Genomic DNA, 18,403 nt, shown 5'->3' on the forward strand with positions numbered 1-18,403 from the left:
GAGGTAAAATGAAATAATCCAAATAAAGAAGCAATACAAATAATAATTTTTGATTCAATGGTCTCCTAACTTTGCAGTTTCTGGGAGATCTATAATTCTGAAGATCCTCCCTGCCCCCCGCATTTTGGAACAGTACTGGGGGGAAATCTTAAAGCACACAAACTTCTTTGCCTCACAACGTTTTTCTGGTGTCTAAATTGTCACATTGGTTCAGGTCAATAAATCTCACTTAAGTTTGTACTATTGTACAACCTGATTGTACTGTTTCTTGTGGATTTGGGTGGTCTAATGTTTATAACAAAATCCCTTGCCTGTGATGAGCACACAGGACTCTGAATCAGCCTCTGCTGCTGCTGATACATAAAATACCTCACATCATTCCAAAAAGGCAAATGAAAGAAATGCTGGTTCTGGGAGTGTTATCCAGGCTGATCATTTCTACTACCTTTCTTCTAAAAGAGAGACCATTTCTGAATTGAGAGACCTTTAAGTGATCATTAAATACCTCACAGAAGATCATTTTTCATAACACCAGATGTGAGGGAAAAGGTCACAGAGATTAAGGTTCTCTTTTTTTTATCAGGAAATAGATCAAGCAATGTGATGTCTTGGAAAAATATCTGCTTGTAAAATGAGTTCATCTCCTGGCATTATACAAGCCAAGGCAGCCTTAGCAGTGTTTTGTCTTTCGAATTTTATTTGAGCTACTGCTATAATGTTAAAGTTTATGATAAAAGGCATCTCAACTACTCTTTATAGCTAATTAATATTAGGAGGTAGGGTTGGAGGGAGAAAGCCTCCATGTGAATTAATAAGAGGTGATTTACAAGATAGGAGCTATTTCTGCTTTAAAATGATCTCTGCCTCTTATTGAGAAATCTCAGAAGCACTTGCATGCAGTGAATATGTGTTTGACTTTATGTCTCAATGCTGTGAAGCTTCACCCCTTGTCAATGAAAGCTGACGTCAGTGAACTAATTGGCTGTTCTTGTGCGTAGGTATCCTGACATGCCCACCGCTGCTGATGTTGTGAATGCTTTAGATCAACAGGCACTTGCGTCCATCCTGAGAACATACGGGGAGGAGAGGCACGCCAAGAAAATAGCTTCAGCAGTTGTTCAGGCACGCAGTATCTACCCCATCACCAGGACTCAGCAGCTTGCCAGCATTGTTGCAGGTACCCTCATTAATTCCGAGCAGTGTCTGAGAGAGAGAAAATATTAATCCACTAAGTCCCAGAGGGATCTATTTGTACTTGAAATCATGCAAGATCTAATCCTGTCTATCCTGCTCTGATGTCAGCTATTTTTCCATATGCTCTATCTTTTTTATATTGTTGGATGCTGATTAGTTTAATAATAGACTTTACACGAAGACGTTTTTAATTTTGCCTACCAAGGTGAAACCCTGGATGACAAAAACAAAGGATCTGTTTTATCACTATTGTTGAGAAGCGTTCAGTTACCCGAAACAACAAAGCTTCTGTCTTAATTTCACACAATTGGATGTAGTTGCGAAGGAAGAAGAAGCAATTGCCCACCTAGTAAAATAACGGTCTACTAACTGATTTCTCTTTTTGGTATAAATAGGGTGCGGTCCAACATGGCATAATCACTGAGTCTTCCCCATTCTCTGCTCCCCACTGCAGCCATCTGCACACCCAAAAATATACCCTGAAGCATTGGATGACCCAGCAGAGCAGATTTGGGGGGAGGGGGTATGAGAGGCTGGAGAGGGGAGAAAACAGAAATCCTGTTGCCCAAGTGGATTTCCATTGCACACACAGGTAGACATTATTGATTTTAAAAAGTAAAGGACCCCTGGACAATTAAGTCCAGTCAAAAGTGACTATGGGGTTTCGACACTCATCTTGTTTTTCAGACTGAGGGAGCCGGCATTTGTGCACAGACAGCTTTCTAGGTCATATGACCAGCATGACTGAACCGCTTCTGGCACAACAGAACACCGTGGCGGAAACCAGAGCGCACGGAAACGCTGTTTACCTTCCCACCACAGTGATGCCTATTTATCTACATGCACTAGTGTGCTTTCAAACTGCTAGGTTGACAGGTACTGCTCAGAGTAATGAAATATTTCACCGATGCTAACAAGGTGAATTTGGGAGGGCTTATTGAGGCATACAATCTTGGCAGCTGTTTCCAGAAACCTTCCAGATTTCTAAAGGGCCATCTGATCCTCCTTAAATCTGCCTGGACTTTTAAGGTGGGTCTCAGAGTACTTATTCAAAGTCCCCCCACTATCTTAAGTAAAGTGGCTGTTGATGAAAGACAAGTCCTTTTCAATTCTGGTACCTTGCCTTGGAATTATTTTCCCAGAGAGGTTTGCCTGGAGCCATCTTTGTTTTTCATGGTGCCACATGAAAAACCTTTAATCAAGACTTTTTGTTTTTTAACATCTTGCTGCATTTTTTAAAAATTAACTTGTCATTTATGCTGATTTTTTAATTTACTCTATAAGACTTTCTGAAAACTTCAGCTGAAAAACAGCTTCCAAATAAGTTGAGGTCCATTTCTTATGGATTCTTGAGCAAACAGTGATTCCTGCCTCTATCTGGGTGCATGGAGAACGTGCAGTACACAACAATGCCATCTTTCAACTATTTCACTGTGCAAGTTTTTAATGAGTTGAGTGAGTGAACACTCTCATTTTTGTATCATTTGGCCAAAGAAGGCATCACATGAACACGTGACTGTTTGCTAAATTCAGCCATCATCATGTTCCTAGGAGTGTTGTGAATGAATATAGGAAGCTGCTTTTTACTGAATCAGACCATTGATCCATCAAGCCCAGTCTACACTGACTGGCAACAGCTTTCTAGGGTTTCTGGCAGTAACTTTCTCACCTGTGCTAGTTCAGGTTCTTGTAAGTGAAGGTGCCAACGGTAGATTTTTTGCACACAGCACATGTATGCCACTGTACTTTGGCTCCTAGAGAAAGCTGTTTTGTCTTTGTATCCCAGGATAGAAGTTCTTCGTTGTAGTTTCTATCAGGTGGTCAATACAGTTTTATCTGGAAGGTTACACATTGCAGTGAGCAAACCAAAGTGAGTAATTAGAATTGTTAAATTTTGAGGATGCTTGGTATAGATGATCTGTCAGACGGTATAGATTGCCTTTAAGCCTTTTCCTAAGTCCACAGTTACATGACTGTGACAACTCTGATACAGCAAGAACAATGATTCACAAGATTCAGTAAAAGACCTCTTAAATTTTACAGGGGCCATGTTTGCAGTGCTACCCTTACTATAACTCATCCACCGTTTAAGGAATGGCCATAGAGACTTCATAAATTTCAATTGTAATGTGTTCAAACCATCCTGGTAAACTGTAACGTTTACCTCTCCCCTTTGATATGTTATCCTGCCTGGTCATTAAGGTCTTTGGAGGAGTCATTGTTAGTGGCCTCCGATGGCTCAAATGCACAACTGGTACCCATTAGGAGCTGTGCATTCAGGTATTATGGGCCTCATCCTGTTGAACTTCAAGTACCTACTTTTTTTATTCCAGTAGGTATTTTAACTGTATTGCGATTTTATAGTTTTAATTTATTTTTTGTCTGTACTGAGTACACCACTTAGTGACAACTGTAGTTCAGCAGTATATAAATTGTCAATATAAATAAATTCTCTGCAAAGAAGCAGGAAAAAGTTCCACCAGCATAAGATCAAACTTTTTGGCCAGATAGCTAAAACATTTTCTGAACCTTTTCATCATCCCTGGGGCAGGACAATACAGAGCAAGGGCCATTTGCAAAATACTTTGGATATATGCCACTTTACACTGAGGGCATTCTAAAGGTTTTGCATTGAAATATAAATGTAATACATAAAATACATTTCCTCTTCCCAGTCAGCAACCCTGCATTCTCAGAGCACAAAGTACCTGTCCAGACAAATACCTTTACAGTTACCCTTGATGGGTTATGTTTGCCCCAACAATGGTCTGAGGAGCTAGCTGTGATGAAATGGCAGGGATGATGCCTAGAGTAAACCTTTTATTGGCTGTCAAGGTGCAGAGACTATAGGAACTTGAGCAATCCAAAGCTACTGAAGAATGGACATTGCCATCTGCTGGTTGATCATTTATCGCAGAATAGGAGGTGACTTGTCCCTTAAACTTTTAATACTTGATTCTGTGCTTATACATGAAGCAAACTCTCTTGTAAAACTTTAACTCAACTTTACATTCAAAGGGCTAATGGAAAGACCTGTGCTGTTGCTGTGTATTATTATTAAATAGATTTGTACGCCACCTTTTCAGAATTGTTTGAAGTGGCTTTGAAAAAATGACAGTAGAAACCCATGCACACATACATAACTGCAAAAGCTAAAGACTGCACAGAGAAGGTAAAACAGTTGCAGTAAAGTTCCAGTACTGAAAACAGCAATACAGTCATACCTTGGAAGTCGAACAGAATCTGTTCCGGAAGTCCGTTCGATTTCCAAAACGTTCGGAAACCAAATTGCAGCTTCTGATTGCCCCACTGGACGTTCGGGTTCCAAAAGAACATTTGCAAACCAGAACAATCACTTCTGGGTTTGCAGCGTCTGGGAGCCAAAATGTCCGAGTTCCAGGGTATTCAACAACCAAGATACAACTGTATACAGAATTATAAAATGCCTGGTTGGATAAAAAGTTTTTACCTGTCTCTGCGAGGTAATGGCTGTAGGCATCAGGCATTGTAAAGGGAGGAAGGGAGTATTCCAGTTACTCCCCAAGCAGGAGGACTCAGTGAAGAATCCTACCATATACAGTGGTACCTCGGGTTAAGTACTTTATTCGTTCCAGAGGTCCGTTCTTAACCCAAAACTGTTCTTAACCTGAAGCACCACTTTAGCTAATGGGACCTCCTGTTGCCGCCGTGCTGCCGGAGCACGATTTCTGTTCTCATCCTGAAGCAAAGTTCTTACCCCAAGGTAATATTTCTGGGTTAGGGGAGTCTGTAACCTGAAGCATATGTAACCTGAAGCGTATGTAACCCGAGGTACCACTGTACATTCAAAGCACAAACAGGGCTTGAGAAATCTCTCTCCCAAATACAGGGCTATCTAGGTAAAAGCCAGCACTCTGAATTGCACTCAAAACACACAGGAATTCATTGACGTCATTTCAGAATTGGGACGAGATTGTTTCACGTAACCCATGCCACTCCGCTGCCGAGCAGATGCATTTTTATTTTTGAACCAACTGAAGGCTCTGACTGGTCTTCAGGAGCAGCCCCCTATACAGTGCATGCTAGTAGTCAATCCCAGATGTTTTGAGTTGCCAGGCCCCCTTTGTCTGTGTGGTGCCGCCGCTGCTTTGGGCAGTACAGTAAGGGCGAGGTGTGACAGCACTCCAAACCTACATCGAAAACAAGGGCAGATGGGCCTTTTACAAAGGCAGAAATCTCAGCACTGCAGGCCCTCCAGGATTTCTTTATCTTTATTGCTATTGCTCACTTGTTTTGCATTTTGTTTTTCTTTGTTCCTGTGGAAGGGAAGGTCGTCCCTTTGTAAGCATTAGTCAGATTATATAAGATGGGTAGTAGTTACTACTAAACTACTGTGCTGGACTAGTGACACAGTCTTTTATCTTACTCATTCGCAAGTCGTAGTCATGAGCCCTGATACATCTGCTAACATCTAGGTGTTGTCTAATGATACAAAAAGATTGGACATCTCAGTGTACCTATTGTATTCTTCCCCAGGGCCAAACCAAGACATTTTACTGCCTAAGGCAAAGGGCAAAATAGTCTCCTCATTCCATGTACAGAAGCTGACTGGACTAGCAGTTGAATCTTACTTCACTTCTGACAATGAAATATGTCTGCCAGTATATCTGAGTGCGGCAGGCTAGTTTAGGGGTGTATGATGCCACAGTGACACAGAGGGAAATGGCCAGGGGGCTCAGGAGGAGTGACTAAAGGGTGGCGGGCAACCACCATTGCCCCCTAGTAACTGCTGCCTGAGGCAATTGTCTCACTCCTCCTAATGGTAGGACTGGCCCTGTTCTTCCCTCCTTCTGATCTTTCCTTTTGGTGGCTGGTGTTCCTTGTTACCTGATAGCTTTCGTGACTTTTTCCCACTTGCTTTCATTTAGATTTGTGACTTGTTCACAGACAAGTAAGATTATGTAAGCCTTTAAGATTCTCTTGATGAGAACATAAGTTTATGGGCCAAAAAGGCAATTAAAAAGAATCTTGGTAGGTAAATCTAGTTTATCCAGATCTATCCAAGTTCACAGACACTTAACTAATGTCTTGAAATATGTAATATTGCTTAAGTTTCAGATGGATATGTGATATACATCCACATTTATTAAGAAAGCCTAGAGAAAAGGACATAAGCTGCGTCATTGAAACTTATTAAATGTGATTCAGATCCAACAGGAAATTCCTGTAAACAGGTGCCCGCTCAGAATTAATTTTTGAAGTCTGCCACACACTCTGTCTCACAGGGGACTTGAATGCTGCCCATTGGCAGGCACTGCACGTTGCTAATTTCATTCTGAAGCTTAAAGTTTCAATGCATTTTAACATGTGAATCTATTAGATTTTCAATAGTGTAAGCAACATCAGGGTATCCCAAAACTAAAAAAGGATAATTTCTCTCCTTGGGATTTTAAATCATTCATCTTGCCAGAAGCATGGGGTTTTTTTTATGAATGAAATCTATTTTGCATGCTTCCCATACAAATTTTGTTCTATTATTATCCGTAGTAAAGCCTGTTACCAAGCAAGATTTTTCTTCCATTGGCAATTCTTTTTTGTGGAAAGGTCAGAACATGATGGATTCCCCCCACCCCCCGGATCCACAAATGTTCCTGCGTTTAAATGATTAAGAATGAAATAACATACATCTCTTCCTGGCTGGGCTAGTCCAATTAAAAGAGGATAGAAGGAATACACTACTAAATTCTTTCTGTTGTTTTTTCTCCTGGCAGACCCCAGCAGAGATAAACATATTTATTTAAAATTTTTGTACCTACTTTTCCTAAGAATAGTCAAGACAGCTTACAACATCATTATTAAAACAATGAAACATTAAACAAACATTACAAAACTTAAGGGGCATAAAACAGTGAGCTAAAGCATAATCTATAAAAACGTCCTTGTAAAAGCAGCAGCAGATGATGATTACAACCGACACTACATCTTTGTAGCATAAAAAGCATCTTAGCCAGAGGCTTTTCTAAGAAGGATGATCTTTGCCAGCCACCAAAATGCCAATACAAGGTTTCCTAGGAAGGGAATTCTGGAACCTTGGCATGACTACAATGAGGTCTCCCTGGTCACAGTCAGAAGGATAATATGTATAGGATATGAGAACCTAAGATGATGATCTTAATAAAGCAAGTAGGTTCATACAAGAAAAAGTAGTTCTTCGGATATACTGGCCCAAATCATAACATGGCTTTACAGGTCATTAATAGAATTTTGAATTGGGGACCGAAACAAACTAGAAGCCAGTGCAGATCCTTGTGATAGGTAGCTCCCATTAACAAATGCGGCTGTCATATTCTGGACCAGTTGTAAGTTTATGGATATTTTTTCAAAGGCAACCTAGATAGGCTGCATTCCAGTAGTCTAGATATGATGTAACTAAGAAAGATATTCCCATAGCCAATCTACAATCTCCAGGAATGGGAATATTTGGTGCAGCAACCTAAGGTGAGCAAAAACATTCTATTGAGAACATTTTGTGTTCTTAAGGGAAGTAAAATCCCAACGAACATTAATTAAATCATGGATCAACACTCTTATGGACCCATGAGACCTGTCTTCTCTAGACTAGGCTTCAGTTTGGTAGCCCACATCCAGTCCATTACTGTCCCGGGTACTTATTTACAATGGCAATAGTATCTATAGATGGAAAGAAGAGAGAACTGTGCATCATCTGCATATTGGTGACACTTTTCTCTAAATCTCTGAATGGTTTCATGTAAGATGGAACCCTGAGGGGAAGCCAGAGGCCAATGGGTAATGTGTTGAGAAGAGTTCTCCCACCACCACCTTTTGCAGTCAACTGTCCCGGACCTGAATAACATTTTAAAGCAAAGTTGCTAAGCAATTCAGATGGATATCATGGTATTTAAAGCTGCTGACAGATCTAGTACAACTGATAGGTATGTACTTCTTGGCAAAGGTCATCAGTCATTGAGACTGGGGCTGTTTCCATTCCAATATTAGGCCTAAGTATAGAAAATCCACATCTAGAACTGAAAGCCCTAGATATAGAAAATATAGAAAGGCCTCCTAAAACCTGAGCACCTTTCTCAGGGATGGAATGTTTGAGTCCAGCTGGAATTTATCCTACATGGTGGAACCAAGAGGGAGCTGCTTCAGAAGTGTTTGAAGAAGCCTGTTTTAAGTTTACAGGAACCACATCATTAAGCACCCTTCCACTCACTCAGCTAGTCTGCCTCTAGCTGTTCATGAAAACTTGGAAGGACAAGGGTTGAGTATGCACATGATCAGCTTCTTTTGTATACCTCCCCAGGCTACATAAATATTGAGAAATATCCAACAAAACTAAACAAGACAGTGTGAAAGGTACACCTATGGACTCTTCCTAAGCTCTGGTGTTTAAGTTGAAACAAGCATGAGCAGTTCAATCCACTAAGCGCCTGGTAGATTGGTAACAGCAAGCCACCGAGTGGTCATCATCTCGTCCTTGATGGTCCAGATGACTACCTGAGAAAGATCTAATTTTTCATGAGCTTTCTGCCACAGTCACTCTGTTCGTTCATAAGAATAAATTGTACCTTGACTTTTCATTTGCTTGCTCAGGGTGGCTAATCTAGATGTCATCCCCATCAGCTCTGCAGACCACCATGGGGCATGCATTGCTCAATTAGCTGCAAAAAAGCTTCAGTGACAACCATTTGTAGAACAGCTATTCTGGATCCAAGATATAGAGCATGTTCTTTCCTTGTAGATGTTTTATCTGTTCTTGGACCTGCTAGTTCAGTAATTCAAATTTAAAGGCAGATGAAATTCAATACTGATTATGTTCTTGATGAGAGGTAATGTTAACTTTGTTGTTACTGTTTAGTCATTTAGTCATGCCCAACTCTTTGTGAGCCCATGGACCAGAGCACACCAGGCACTCCTGTCTTCCACTGCCTCCCGCAGTTTGGTCAAACTCATGTTAGTAGCTTTAAGAACACTGTCCAACCATCTCGTCCTCTGTCACCCCCTTCTCCTTGTGCCCTCAATCTTTCCCATCACCAGGGTCTTTTCCAGGTAATCTTCTCTTCTCATGATGTGGCCAAAGTATTGGAGCCTCAGCTTCAGGATCTGTCCTTCCAGTGAGCACTCAGGGCTGATTTCCTTCAGAATGGATAGGTTTGATGTTAACTAGGCTGCCCCAGAGGAGGTGAGAGGAAGCAATTCCTTCCCTATGGAAATTGCCAAGCCAGGCAAAATGCATAAGACCCTGATGGATCAAACCAAGGATCCATCTAGTTTAGTATTCTGTTTACATGAGTAGTTTACATGAGTAGTCAGCTGGATGTTTCTAGGGAGGCCACAAGTAGAGAGAGACCCAGGAGTGGTTCCTTGCTTATGAGGGCATGACTTCATAATTTTCTTCTTAAGGAACAAGGGACGTGCACAAAGGAGAGATTTCCCTTCATATTCAGGTTTTAAGCACATTGTTTCATCTTTATCAAAGAATACCGTAAGAGCATTGACCACACTGATACTGTTTATAGTTACTCATTTAAGTGCTTACCACAGTGAGCTTTACAGTATATGGAAGAATTGCTTTTTTCATTAAGATGAAGGATTTAACCTATAAATGAAGGTATATTTTTAGATTTATTGGACATAAGGAGACATATGTCTTGCCATATATCTTTTTTCCCAGATCTCTTTGCTTGGCTCAGGTGTCGGTCTTCTATACACAGTGTGCTGAATTTTCCTTTTGTCTGTTTCTTTATTCTATCCAAGTACATAAAATAAGAGACTGGATGCCATAAATACATCCAAGATCATAAATAATATGTGTTAACCCCCCCCCAAAAAAAGTTCCTAGCTGATTCTTCCATTTGCTTTTAGCTTGTAGGCAAGTGGAAGATGACAACACATGCTTTCATGTAAATGCCTAGGATCCGTTCTCTGGAGCCAAAGGGGCAGAGAGGATAGTCTGGAAGGCAGAGTGACTGAAGATCCATCATTCCCCTGATTTCAAAGTGGTGTGTGATGTGGTGGGTGGGATGGGTTACTTTGCCAAAAAAGAAGAAGAAAGCAATCCCTCTGTTTGTGCAGATGTGGTTCATTTGCTCTGCTGGATTACAGCCACCACCTTTGGTGAATACGTAACCCGTGGATCAGGGGACATCATTTTATAGCTCCTTTAAACATTATTTCAGATTCATGGCTGCCATTGGAATTGGTTTCTGCAGGATTGTGGCTTTACAGCTGCAGTGATGTTCAAGTCTGCTTCCATTATGGGTTGGTTAGACTGCATTTCAAGCAGCCATGCTGCAGCCCTGCTGGTTCCAAAGATTGAGGCGCCAGTGTGGATGCTTAACAGGCAATGTGGCAGAACAATGTAGGAAGCAGATTCAAATGTTGCAGCAACTGGAATTAGATGAATAGCAGTGAGAAGAGCAGGGAGTGCTAGCAGGGAGTACTTGTTATGTTTTCTCTTACATCCAAACATGGCATTATTATTATTGAAATTAATACACTATTGCAGTGCAAAAACTTGGATTGCCACAGCCTGATGCAATATGGGTCCTAAATATTTTGCCTCACAGATATTGAAAATTTAAAAATTGTCCAGTAGCACCTTAGAGACCAACTTAAGTTTGTTCTGGGTATAAGCCTTCGTGTGCATGCACACCTGTTGACGAATGACCTGGTCTGAATAGAGATATTGGATTCTTGTCTCACTACACATGCTGAAGCAGTGTTTAGTCATCTGCATACTATCCCTTGCTTTTTCCTGTAGGACTAATTGCAGTCGGTAACAGTCGTCCACAGGTTTACCATACCCATTGAGTCAATCACCCATCTCCTACTACCCTTCTGAGAAAAACCCCACCCCACCCTCCCACTATATATAAGGGTCTGGTGACTTCTGTTTCAGTGTATCTGAAGACGTGTGCATGCACACGAAAGCTTATACCCAGAACAAACCTAGTTGGTCTCTTAGGTGCTATTGGATAATGTTTTTTATTTTTTAAATTTATTTCGACTGTGTCAGACCAACACGGCTACCTACCTGAATCTAGATTTTGAAAATGTTCCCATACTTGTCAGTTTAGACAAATCAAAATACCTGATTTTTTGTCAATTGAACCATGATGATGGGAAGCAAGTGATAGTTTAAAGATGAACAAAGATAAATGTGGCAGTATTTAGGGGGGAATATTTGTATGCAAACAGAACGTCTGTTTATATTTCACTTACGAATAGATTGTGATATCAATTCTCCATATTCATACATAAGAAAACTTGAACATCAGCTGACACTGAATAGACTCTGTAGGATGCCAGATAGGACAGAGGAGGCTGCCTAACAGCCTGATGAGGCCAAAAAATATTAAATTAGGTCTTTCTAACTCATGTATATATAGAAATATAAGAAAAACATTTTTATGTCGATGATTATTTATTGACATTGCTATGTGGGAATAAGTAAAGTTATTAGTATATCTCCTAATTCTATATATTAAGAAAATCCCCCCCCCCCAAAAAAAATCTTCACAGTTCTGACCACTTCTCAGTTTGCCCCAGTAACGCTAACATTGATTAGAAATGATGGAAATAAGGATGGCATTTTTATATTGGCCAAAGACATTTGATTAACCTGCGGGATTCAGAGGCTGCTAACTTCTGGCCACGAGACTTCTAAAATGTTGAAAAGTACCATTAAATATCAGCATTTACAAATTCTAGCACTAATATAGTTAAGAGTAAAAATAAAGGGGAGTAGAGAAGGATCATTTGGGAGTTCATTGCTACTGAAGAGTAATCATTTAATTCATTCTCTTTTATTCATAACAGGTGCTTTCCCAGACACAGCTTTGTATGCTCGAAAAGATTTGCTTCACAGACCAACGCATGTTGCTACCAAAACGTTCCAAGCCTTGCGCATATTTGTCAACAATGAGCTGCACGAACTATTTGCAGGGCTAAAGGCAGCCGAGAAGTTTCTAAAACCAGGGGGGCGACTTGTAGCAATTTCTTTCCATTCGTTAGAAGATCGTATCATCAAGCGGTTTCTTCATGGAATAGATATATCAGAAAAATTCAATCTCAGTGTCAGGCAGAAGATCAGGCAAGTGGAGAAGAATTCTTCAGAGAACGAGGAGGAGGATGAATTGTCCAGTGGAACTTCTAACTCAAGATGGACCTCAATACAGAAGAAAGTGGTCACTCCCCAAGCTAAGGATATTAAAGACAATCCAAGAGGACGCTCAGCAAAGCTAAGAGCAGCTATTAAGATGTAAACATTTTTTTAAACAGCAAATTTTTAGCATTTTTAAAAAGTTAGCCACACATTGTTCCTACTTCATTAATTAAATCAGAATGCCAAAGAAGGGAACGCCACATGACTAAACAACCTTTTTTCTGCATTGCTACAGAAAAATATCTTCCACATATACAGATTAAAGGACAAGAGTTATGTTAGTTTCTATATAACTCACAATGATAATATTCAATAATATCTAAAATACAGGTACATATATTTTAAATATGCCTACTTTCCCCTATAACAACAAATGCACAGCCATGTGCTATGTAGCTGCATTCGTTTTTATATATGTTTTTATTGTAAATTTCATTTATAATCTATGAGAAGGGGTTAATAAACAAACAAATTAGGGTTAATGAGTCGGCTCAGATTCAGAGTGTTAAACAAGTCATGCTGTGGTTTTTTGATGCATCCAAATGGACCAATAGGCAATGGCATGGGCTGAACCAGAAACCTAGCTATATGATTCTAAAAGAATCCACTGCAAATCCTAAAATGATGTATTGTGGCTCAGAGCTGCATGTGAATATTGATTCCATACCTAACAAAAGCAAGTCTCATTGTGCAATGAAAATCAGGCCAAATTGCCTTCCTCTTTTACTAGAGTAAAACTTCGATGGATTGCTGTTGAGCTGCATGCACTCTCTATAAGATCTGCCAGTTGGAATTTCTAAGCAACCGCAGGGAACCATATAGTGTATCCCATTACTTTAATTGGCTTACCATGGTATTCCATGCAATTTGCAGTTAGGATCTGTAAGCCTGAATATCACATGCTCTGAAGAATATATGTTCAGTTGTGTTTCCCGTTCTCCATTGTGCTGTTAAAGATCAGTCACAAGCACCTCCTTAATCATGGTGCAGCAAATGCATGTTGTTGTTTTTTAAAAGCACTCTTAATTGTTACTTCCCCCATCTATGCAACTTCCCTGTAAGTTAGTGAAAATCTCAAATGTGCCATCTTCCAGCATCTTGGTGTTAGTATGCAATTCCAAAGGATGACAACTATGGGCACTCTTGGCTGGGTTCCAAGTCAGTAGAGAGCTTACTGCCCTAAACAGTGCTTTCGTTTCCACTTTGCATGGAGTATCCAGGAAAATCAGATGCCACCTAAGAGAATTATCAGCTTGCCTGTCCTGTTTTTTTCCAGGTTAGGGGGCCTACAGGTTAGCAGGTCCATGCCTGAGTCGTTGAAGGCACACACTGCCATACATTTTTCAGGGATGGTTATCCCAAAGTGACATGCTTGTAATAAGCAGCATAGCTTTCCCACCTAAAATGATTAGTGATGTGTTCCAAAACACAGCAGATATTTCTGATTGATTTTGCCTGATGATCTGATCTCTTCCCTCTGCCCCTGGACAAATACAATAAAAATGAAAAATCATTATTTTTACTTCGCCCTTTTGTAATAAAGAGTCAAGTTATTCCCATTTTTCCTAGTAAGGAATGTGTAGGATCTGTCTAAATTAATAATGTTTTTCACCAAAAATGAATAGATAGGCAATTTCTAGGATGGAGTTTTCAGGAGGATCCAAGAATCCGCAGTAGGAGTGGTGTTGTTTAACTTATTAATGGTTGAGGAAAGGAGCTCCACTTCTTCCTCGTGGAGTGATAATTTCATCAGAATGCCAATACACGTTATGAGAGCTAATTTGAAGAATTGCATTGATCAGTCTTTCTCTGACTGGGAGTGTAAGCATCTTTCATGAAGGAAGGGAACATGGAGCGCACTCGAGAGATTTAAGCAATTTATCATGTTGTGTCTTTAAGCAGACAAGATTCATGCTTTTCTAAAGCAGTGTTTCCCAACCTTGTGCCTCCAGCTGTTTTTGAACTACAACTCCCATCATCCCTGACTAGCAAGACCAGTGGCAAGGGATGATGGGAATTGTAGTCCAAAAACAGCTGTAGGCACAAGGTTGGGAAACACTTCTAAAGGATGGGTAGTGGATCCTATTGCAGCTTCCAAGAGGAAGGGGGGCAAATCCTTGACCATTTGTATAGATAATATGATAGTAGGAATACAGGTGTGCCAAAACTTCAGGGGGAAAAGTGAAAAGCAGACAAGGATTGTAGGAGCTGGGTGAGTAGGAAAGGCTTATGGAACAAAGAATATAGGGAAAGGGGTGATTCAGTGATTGGGAGACGATGGAAGATCCTAGATAATTACCTCCCCCCACCCCAATCAATTTTTTGACGTTTGAGCACAGTACAGTGGTGCCCCGCAAGACGAACGCCTCGCAAGATGGAAAACCCGCTAGACGAAAGGGTTTTCCATTTTGGAGGCGCTTCACAAAACGAATTTCCCTATGGGCTTGCTTTGCAAGACGAAATGTCTTGGGAGTTCCTGCAGGTTTTTTCCCCTCCCCCCCCCTTTTCCTAAGCCCTAAGCCGCTTATCAGCTGATCCGCTAAAAGCCGCTAAACTGCTAATAGCGCTAATCCGCTAAGCTGTCAATGGGCTTGCTTCGCAAGATGAAAAAACTGCTATACGAAGAGCCTCACGGAACGGATTAATTTCGTCTTGTGAGGCACCACTGTATAGCATAGCACGTTTACAAGAAGAAAATCAATAAAATACGTCACTATCTAGCACAGTAAGGCTAGTGGGATGCATACTGATCAGAAACAGGCATATCTCTCTCAGCACTTGACATGCCAGGGTTGAACTTGTGATGGACTCCCAATCCTATAAATCTCTTGCAGCGTGCTTTGTTATTGGGCTCAGAGGGCCCTTATATCCTGATGGCTCACTCCATGTTGTCTTCTTCCTTTCCATATCTAGCTTGATCAAATGATCCCTCTGGATTCTTGGCCCTTTTTCTTATATGACTCAGAGAGTGACACAGAAAGTGACTCTTTTGGCCTGTTTCCCAGCTACTACTTGATAGAGCTCCAAGCCATTCAAATGCTATTCTTTGTCTTCGAGAGGAGAGTCTAGCATTCTTCTACATTTCTTCCAGAAAAGCCCTAATCTTTTAAGTTTTTACTTTATTCTACAGATATGTTGGGTGTAAAAAGGTCAATCGTAGACATAATACATAGGCAATAGGATCAACATTGTGGGGGATTTTTGATCATACTGCTCTTTTATGCTGTAAGCCGCCCAGAGCGACTGTGGAAACTGAGCCGGGGTACAAATAAAATGATGACGACGATGATGATGATGCTTTGTTGGAAGCCACCCAGAGTGACTGGGGCAACCCAGTCAGATGGTTAGGATACAAGAAATAAATTATTATTATTATTATTAGGGTGGCAAAGTAGGCTTCTTCCTAGGATTCCTTCCTCATGCTAGAAGGAGGGAGGAATAATTTCTGCTCCATTGTGTATGTCCTGTCCTCAGGTAGCCATAGATGCACTGGATGAAGGGGAAGAACTAGGAAGGTGGGGTGACTTACTGTGCTATTCCTGGCAAAGGTCTGGTCCATAGCTGTCAACGTTTCCCTTTTTAAAAGGGAAATTCCCTTATTCCGAATAGGATTCCTCGCAAGGAAAGGGAAAAGTTGACAGCTATGGTCTGGTCTTCCCATCCTCAGTAAAGTGCAATATGGCTTATATACACAAGGGAACAAGATATGAATACCAATCCCAAATATACGCTCTCATTGTAATGGCTGTTGGTTATCCCCATCTACTAGGAGTATTGTTATCATAGGAAGTTACTATTACATTAGCAGAGTTATTTGTGTTCATAATATTTAGTTGTTTATTTAGTTATTTAAACCATACTACTTCATTTAAAAAACCTCAGCTACATTGTGACTTTGTAAAACTCAAACTTTTCCTGTGGATTATCTAGAAGATCACAATGACATTGTTGTTTCTATTATTATTTAAATGACTTTTAGGAGAACCCGGAAGACAAAGCAAATAATGTTGTTTCATTGAATTATGAGAGAAGGCAGTAATTGACTGTCATGGCACACTAAGTCATCTACTCTTGAAGAAAATTGGTAATAATCTGCTTTATCTTGACAGACCTTTTGGTTATGGCTATCACTCGCTCATTTAAGCAAGTTAACATTTGCACTATTAATACATAATAAAAATTTCTGTCAAATAGGTTATTAAAATATCACAACCCTTTAAAATTTATTAATTTGGCTGTCGTAAATCCATTTCTTCAAAGTGCAAGAACTAATATGACTCACAGTATCTTTGCTTGAACCTGCTCAATGAATGTCAATTAATTCTTCTTATGACAGTAATTTTGAAATATTCTGGGGGCTGCATGTCTCAATTCTAGATCTGTACTGTGACTCAGAGCTGACTCAAACATGCAGAACATACAGTAGAGCTCTAGACTATACCACTTCAGATATCAGAGTGACTTCATTACAGTAATAATATTTTGGCTTAACAAGCCAAGATATAAGCTGCTTCACAGCACAAGGAAGCAAAACAGAAAGTCTTCCATTAGCCACAGTTTACTATTTTGCATGAGCTGGGAAACTGTGGTTAACAACTTCAGAACAAGGCAGGCCATTAAACCATAGTTTGAAACCAATTTAAGATTCTGGCTTGTTCTGAACATTGTAGCCATAGTTTCTTGATTTGGACCAAATGGGAAACTGGTTTATTATAGGCTTCCTTCTTCGTGCAAAGGGCCTTAATGTGCAGGGTGAGGAACTCATTCATATCTTGTTTTATAAAGTCAAGATCTTGCAAACTACCCCATTGTCTTCCCAAGTAAAAGACTTTGCCAAACATTGAAAGCTGTATCTAGAGAATGACATTTCCCAGTGGGTCACTCATTCTTCTTCCTCTACCCACTCTCACATCCTCTGTTTCACTCACAACCTCTACTGTATGCTTTTTCTGCACTCGATGTGTCAACGAGTCCCTGTGTTTCCTGTTCTCGATGCTTCTCCAAATACCAGTACCTTGAAATAAAATTTTCACATCTTCCCACCCAAGTGAGGTGTAATGAAGCCTGGAAACAACTTGTACATTTCACTGGTAAGTTAGCATCACCAAAAAGAGATTTCCATGCAGCTTTCATATGTTAATTTTATATGAACTGATGCAAATTTAGAAGTTATTATTGTGATTTAAATAGATACACATCTCACCACGACCTGCTGTCCCAGTGTTAAAAGTATCTGGGCAAATTGAAGGCCTCTGCTCTCCCTTTTTTTGCTTCTTTATCTTGGGCCAGATAGTCTTTCACATACAGGACACTTTCAAATACAGGATTATCCTCATGGCCACCCTACCCATTGGAGGGATGAGGTTTGAAAGCTCTTATTTCAGTAATGATGGCTAAGAGCTAGGAAACACAATTGAAGGTTCCTGTGTTCCAAAATATCCAGGTACGGTCCCAGGCACAGTATGCCCTAGGGCAGGGGTCTGCAACCTTTAAGACAAAAAGAGCCACTTGGACCCATTTCCGAAGAAAAAAAAACTGGGAGCCACAAAACTCGTCATTATAAAAATAACTTTTTTGTCACTTTTTTATTATTTCTTTGTTTGACCCCTCAGAATTACTCCTCCTCATAGAAATAAACGTTAAATTAACAAGTTACCTTTTTGTGTGTGTGTGTGTTCTTCACTCCCCTTCAAAACAGTGACCAGCGTACATGCCCCCTTTCAATGCAGTGACCAGCGTACATGCCCCTTACAATGTAGCAGGCGGGCAGGCGGGAAGGTGACGTCGGGACAGTGCGTGACTAACGCATGCACCGCCCCCATGCGACGTCACAGCCAGTACAGCGCCCACCACTGGGGAGTGTCGGGGTGCACAATGCGCCTCCTCCCCTTGCTAGTATCTGCCCCGGAGCCGCGGCAAAGGTGTAAAAGAGCCACATGCGGCTCTGGAGCCGCGGGTTGCAGACCCCTGCCCTAGGGACATATGAGAAGGTGAGGCGACAATCATTGAACAAAATGTCACTTGGGATTGAAATTTGCC

General features: G+C 40.6%; 1 protein-coding gene and 1 long non-coding RNA gene across 4 annotated transcripts in view; both read left to right on the forward strand.

Annotated features, from left to right (window-relative positions):
• Positions 1–13,923, forward strand: part of METTL15 (methyltransferase 15, mitochondrial 12S rRNA N4-cytidine) — an 83,041-nt gene extending 69,118 nt beyond the window's left edge. For 2 of the 3 annotated variants that reach the window (XM_081835580.1, XM_081835579.1), the window contains 2 exons: positions 999–1,177; positions 12,019–12,841. In XM_081835580.1, the coding sequence (XP_081691706.1) occupies positions 999–1,177; positions 12,019–12,464 (625 nt within the window). In that variant the 3' untranslated portion in view covers positions 12,465–12,841. Of the gene's footprint in view, positions 1–998; positions 1,178–12,018 lie in introns of all 3 variants that reach the window. The other variant, XM_081835578.1, reaches the window with a different exon arrangement.
• Positions 1–18,019, forward strand: part of LOC309327694 — a 105,445-nt gene extending 87,426 nt beyond the window's left edge. Inside the window, exon 2 of the long non-coding RNA XR_014150627.1 lies at positions 17,826–18,019. This is a non-coding gene — a long non-coding RNA (uncharacterized lncRNA). The remainder of the gene's footprint in view (positions 1–17,825) is intronic.
• Positions 18,020–18,403: the final 384 nt, after the last annotated feature.

The sequence above is a fragment of the Podarcis erhardii genome (assembly GCF_964252035.2).
Source record: "Podarcis erhardii genome assembly, chromosome: 1".
NCBI lineage: Eukaryota > Metazoa > Chordata > Lepidosauria > Squamata > Lacertidae > Podarcis > Podarcis erhardii.